The sequence below is a fragment of the Crocuta crocuta genome, unplaced genomic scaffold (genome assembly GCF_008692635.1).
Source record: "Crocuta crocuta isolate KB4526 unplaced genomic scaffold, BGI_CrCroc_1.0 scaffold1314, whole genome shotgun sequence".
NCBI classification, from domain to species: Eukaryota; Metazoa; Chordata; class Mammalia; order Carnivora; family Hyaenidae; genus Crocuta; species Crocuta crocuta.
This window is the reverse complement of record NW_027530720.1, coordinates 18499-24620: the sequence shown is the minus strand read 5'-3', so window position 1 is coordinate 24620 and position 6122 is coordinate 18499. Positions and strand designations below refer to the sequence as shown.

Sequence of the window (6122 nt, the reverse complement as noted above, 5' to 3'; positions counted from 1 at the left end):
GCATAAATGCATAAAACGTAATGAATTTCAGGTTGGGTCAACCCATGTGAAATCAACAGGAGTCAAAGTAATTAGGAGGGGGAAGGAGCAAGGGAGTAATAGAGAATGAGAAATATTAGTTGGGAGAACACCGAGGTGGGGCATGCTCTGTCCAAGTCCTGGTTCTTCTGGGATCATAAAGACAGGGGTAAAGTATTTCTCAGGATTATCTGGTTCCTGTAGGCTACATTAAGTGTTCAAATATTTCAAATCTTGGGAAGTTAGACCTTACCTCTTTGGGACAAGACAGTAAAAAGGGTCTCCATGCCAGCATGAACATGGTCAGAAACATGGCAGTGCATCAGCCATGTCCCGGGGTTGCTGGCTACCATCTCCACAATCTCAAAGGTCCCTGGGAACAGATCTACCACATCTGCACGGTAGCTCTCTCCATTCTGCAAAAGAGAGTGGGGTGGAAAAGAAAAAAATGAAGGATAAAGAGTTCATCTCAGAGCTTATAGGAGCTAAAAAGCTTGGATGTACAAATCAGGGACATGGGGCTCCAAGATTCATAGATCAGAGAGCAGCTTAAAGAGTCCACCTTATCCATCTCCCGGATAAACCTCCCCACCCAAACTGAACCAACAGAGGAGAACATATCTTCCTACTTTTTCTTAAAGTAAAAGACATCCCATATTCCTTTGGGAACTAAAACTAGTCTCTCCATACTTTTCAGCAGGCTGACATCTGGGGAATTTGACTTAAGCCTTGACTCCTAGGAAGGAACCACATATTTCCTTTAGAAATTTAACTCAATTGAATTTTCTCTTCAATTCTATCATCTTTATCACACTTCTGTATCTTTAAATATGTATCAGTGCCTTCAACTCTGCCCCCTTTCCCTAAGACGAAATCTTTTTCAAAACCTACATGTTGTTTCAGGTAGCTTCAGAATTGAAGTTCTTCTTATAATGGATTACGAACTTTCATAGATTCTGAGACATCACTATGAAATTTCTTGCTCTTAAGATCAGTGTTTACTGTTACTCCAGTCCTTGACTAATATTTAATTACATTGGTTTCTTCAATCTACTGACACCACAAATGAGCTGCTCATTTCTCCTCCTCCTCCTCCTCCTCCTCCTCCTTCTTCTTCTTCTTTTCTTTTGAGCTATGTTTTTCTTCTATATTAGAGGGGAAAGCTAAGGACTAGAGGGAAGTGACTAACCCTGGAGTGCACAGCCAAACTAGATTTCCCAGCTCAATTCTCCACGTACAAGACCTTTCCTGTTTTAACTATTATCTTGTTCTTTAAGAACAAGAAGCTTTAAGAAGCTTCTTCTTTATCCCCTTCTTCTTTACTGACTGTCAAAGCATTCCTCTAAATACTCCTGTGATTCTCAGCCCTTTTCCAGCTCACCCGATATAGAAAGCTCTCTGCATGGAAGTGGATGGTGTGTAGGTCAATATCTTGGCCCATGGCCAGCATGTACCATGCCACTCGTTCTCCTTGGTACATGGTAAGACCTCTGAGGTTGCTGTAGAGCATTCCATTAATGGCTGTAAAACACAAAAAAGGTCTCATATCTTTTGTTTTGATTTCCCATTACCATTGCCTTAGGGCTAGTCCCTATCATGTTTGATGATAACAATATCTTCTCTTCTTTTAATGTTTTATTTATTTCTGAGAGAGAGATAGAGATAGCGTGAGCGGGGGGCGGGGTCAGAGAGAGAGGTAGACACGGAATCTGAAACAGGCTCCAGGCTCTGAGCTGTCAGCACAGAGCCTGACGTGGGGCTCGAACCCACGAACCGTGAGGTCATGACCTGAGCCAAGTCGAATGCTTAACCGACTGAGCCACCTAGGGGCCCTGATAACAATATCTTCTTAACTTCTCTAATCTCTATACCATTTGCCTCCCATCAGTCTATCTTACACATTAGTGTTGTAAGAGCGGTCTTTCTAAATATCTAATTTGACTGTATCTTTCTACTGCTTAAAATACTATAATAGAACCCTCCTGTCTAAAAGATCAAGCTCCTTAGTTCAGCCAGCAAAGTCCTTCAAAATATTAGGCCAAACCACCTTCATACTCATTTCCCATTATCTAACACATTTATTCCAATGAGGGTGTTTATTCATTATCCCCAACATGGCCCCATATGCATTTTCTTTGTGTCCTTGCTCATGTTTCTGAACTTCCCCCTAGAAATCTTGCCTTCTTTTATTCATCTTTTCAAAGCAGAATCATAACTTCACCTTATCCAAGAACACTTCCTTGAACTAGCTCCTCTTAGTAACTCTCTTTCTCTTCATTTACTCCTACTTCTGAACTCCTCCAGTACTATCTGTACCACTATTTGGAACTCACCAAAAACTCCTTTCTATACTTAACTGTCTTTTAAATGGTGGAAGCTCATATCCCCATCTGGACTATGGGTTCCTAGTAAGCAGGATATGAAAGTATATAGTATACTAATATAGTTTCCTTATATTCTTCAGCCCACCCAGCAGACACCTGAGCCTAAATAAAAAGTACTTGCAGTGTTCTTGGAATTAATAATTAAATGAATGCATGGACCTCATTGTCTGTTTCTTCGCAGGCCACATCATATGCTCTAACGACAACAAACTACTCATAGCCATGTTAATTAACATTATCAGGACTATGCCCAGAGCACATTCCTGTGCCCCACATGTTCTCATGGAGGAAAGTCATTTTTATTCTACATTTCAAGAGGGAAATAATGGAAGGAACATTTATTGCCTATCTCTGTATTTACCCCAACCAAACTGTGAGTTAAAAAAAAAAGTAACTAAAATTGCTCAACTCTACACCTTATGAATCTTCTCTCTCTTGAATCGGTCTCACCTCAGAAAATAATGCATATTGATTTAATGTTACATTGTAGAGAAGATTCTTCCACTGCAAAGGGGAGGGCTATTTTTTATCTCTATCAATGAAAGGGTAGAAAATCTATTCACTGCAGGAGGAGTATTAGCAAGTCCATTTAGTTTCAGAAATAAATTCAGTGTTCCAATTAGCTCTTTTTGAAGAACTAATTCTCAATGAAACTAATTAGTTTCAATTAGTTTCTTCTCAGTAAACTCAGTAAGCTCACATTTGATTATATTCCTCTCTCTCTCTCTCTCTCTCTNTCTCTTTGGAATTGGTTTTGGAATCTGGAAGGGAAAGGAAGGATTTATTATGTATTTTCCCTCAGATCCTATCATTATCTTTCTATCTTCAGTACCAGCATTAGGAAAGTGTTCAACAAATTCCTGATAGATACGTAGATGGATTGATGCCTGAAGAGTTTGGATGAATGAACATATAAACAAACATATAGAAATGTTCATTAACCAAACAGACACTAGCAATGTCTAAATGTGCCCTAATTCCCCCTTTAAAAAAAAATAGTGTTGTTTTTTGAGAGAGAGACAAAGCACGAGCAGGGGAGAGGCAGGAAAGAGAGGGAGACACAGAATCCGAAGCAGGCTCCAGGCTCTGAGACGTCAGCACAGATCCCGACGCGGGGCTCGAACTCACGAACTGCGAGATCATGACCTGAGCTGAAGTCAAACGCTCAACGGACTGAGCCACCCAGGTGCCCCCCTAATTCCCTTTTTCTCCTGGGGAACCACCTTCTCTGATTTGACAGAAGGTAAAAAGTTCACATTGTTCAGTTTGTGAATCTTCTATCTCTAGCAAGGGGAAATAGCTAGAATCAATGTGACAATGAAATACTAAATTTGATTTCCATTGGAATCACTACCAAAGCTTCACCTTATCCTCAAGTCAAACAAATATTACACTAGAGAAGATAGTGAGAAATCACTTCACATATTTCAATGTATTTAAGTTCTCACTCTTATTTTAGATTTCCTCGTTTGTGAAGTGCTACACGGATCTCTGAAACAAAGGAAGGCATGGATCCACAATTTCCTTTCAAAATCCATTCAAGCATCAAAAAACTCTTCATTGTACGTAGTATAAATCCAGTATTACATTCTCTGAGGTCCTTTTCTAATTGAAAATTGAATCTTTGTTGTGAAATTAGACTAAAAGACAAACTTTCCTTCATTTGTCTATACTGGAATCTATTGAGAAAGTTTATTTCTTTACCCCTCCAGATCCAGAGGGGTAAAGAGATAAAATGATATTGAGAGACTAAACACAAGATTTTGAAATAGAAGGGCCCTAAACAGCCAACCTACCAGGTGCATTGAAGGTCACAAATGTCCATCTTTCTTTTCTAGTGTGTTAAAACTATTCTGGCGTCCCTACAACTTTACAGAATGAGCTTCCTGCTTTATGGGCACCTGATGTAATGCTGACTACTTATCTATTTTGTATATATAAATGTACAATAGTAGGAGACAGTTCTTCTAATTTACTCACATACCACCTTCCTACTTTCCCATACTTTCAATTATGTTCCTTTAGTTACTGATGGGCCTAGCATATACTCCCATGCAACCAATGGGGAGTTCTTTGGAGGAAAAGTAGACTATTTTCTACAGACCGTGCATTTTATTGCTCTCCAAAAAAGTCTCATTCTGAAGGTTAATGAGGCCTGGCTCCTGGGCCCCATGGGTTGCTACATTCTCCTCCAGATACCAAGATTGGTTCTCATCAAAGATCAAGAATAGCAAGGCAAATTCTCGGTCCATGTCACTCCGTCCTCCATAGGGCTCCAGAATGCCCTTTCGGCAGATGGTCAAGGGTCCAACCAGGCCACTATACATGTCCTGAGGATGGAGGGAAGGGGGATACAGTAAATAAAATGGAGTTGCTCCTGGGTATCAGTGTTGTACATGGTGCCAGACTAACATCCAAGTCAGTACTCAACACTTTATCATAATGTCTTACATTTATAAGCACTTCCACTATGTTAATTGAATTCAACTTCACAATAATTTGAGAGACAGGTAAGATGTACAATGCAACCTATATTTTAGTTAGGCTGGACTCTCCATTGATCTCCAAACTCACAAGGCAGTGCCTTTCCTTATATTGCTTCTTCTTCCTATAATGCCTTCCACATACCTTATGTTAAGGTATACTGCTATTTAGATATCAAGTCATAAAGTATGAAATAAATATGTGTAACTTTCATTGTGGTGCATTCTTCAGCTTCCATTTCATCATCTCCTCTTCCAGCCAAAAGTAATCACTCTCTCATAGACCCCTCATAACATTTTCTATTATATGGGTTCTTTTATTATTTTTTAAGTTTATTTATTTATTTTGAGAGAGGGAAATGCAGAGCACATGAGCACGGGAGGGGCAGAGAGAGAGAGAGAGAGAGAATAACAAGNNNNGTGCTACCTATTCCTTTTATCACTCCTTCTATTAAAATAAGTCCTACATTTGATGAGTTTTCTACAAACTCTGAGCTGCAACATATATGAGACTCACCTCCAGGAAACCAATAGTGTCTTTACCTTGATGGGATCCACTGCAGAATAATAGATCCAGGAAACACAAGCAGAATCATTGGGCCCTGGGCCAGATCTTTCTGGGATGTTCCATTGGTAAGTGAGAACCTCACCTAGGAAGGGTAACAGGGATCTCCAGTNAGACACCTTCAGCCTCTCTTCTACTACCCCTATCTTTAAAAGCCCAGATCCAGTCCTATGGTAAAGCAACTCTGATATTGTTCTCTCTACTTATAATGTCCTCCCTCCTTCCTTTTTAGGCACTGTTTTTTGTTTTTGTTTTTGTTTTCTCTTTTTCTTGCTACTTCCTCCTTTATTCAACTNATCACGCTCCAATCTGAATTTTTAAATTAGATACTGAGTATCTTTTAAAGATTGTCATGACAACACATCAAAAACTAAAAATGTTCTGAATTCACCTCTCTCCTTTTAAAAAATAACCTGTTACTCAATCTGTTCTCCCAGTATCTAGTAATGATACCNACTTATCCAGACTCAACACTTTAGTCTTTGTCTTTTAACCTTTACTCACTCAACATGCAACCACATAGTAAGTTCTATTGATTGTACCTCTACAATATATCATATTTCCATGCTCTCCTCCTTTGTATTCCAATAATATTGCCCCAGTATAGACCTTTATTTTCTCAACTAGACTATTACTAAACCCCCTAACATGTTTCTCTGCCAAGTTTTCTTC

General features: G+C 39.3%; 1 protein-coding gene across 1 annotated transcript in view; it reads right to left on the bottom strand.

Annotated features, from left to right (window-relative positions):
* Positions 1-6122, bottom strand: part of LOC144235691 (hephaestin-like) — a gene marked incomplete at its 5' end in the record, with an annotated part of 19387 nt that overhangs the window by 5360 nt on the left and 7905 nt on the right. The window contains 4 exons of the mRNA XM_077769248.1: positions 272-434; positions 1400-1539; positions 4507-4732; positions 5429-5535. Of these exons, the coding sequence (XP_077625374.1) occupies positions 272-434; positions 1400-1539; positions 4507-4732; positions 5429-5535 (636 nt within the window). The remainder of the gene's footprint in view (positions 1-271; positions 435-1399; positions 1540-4506; positions 4733-5428; positions 5536-6122) is intronic.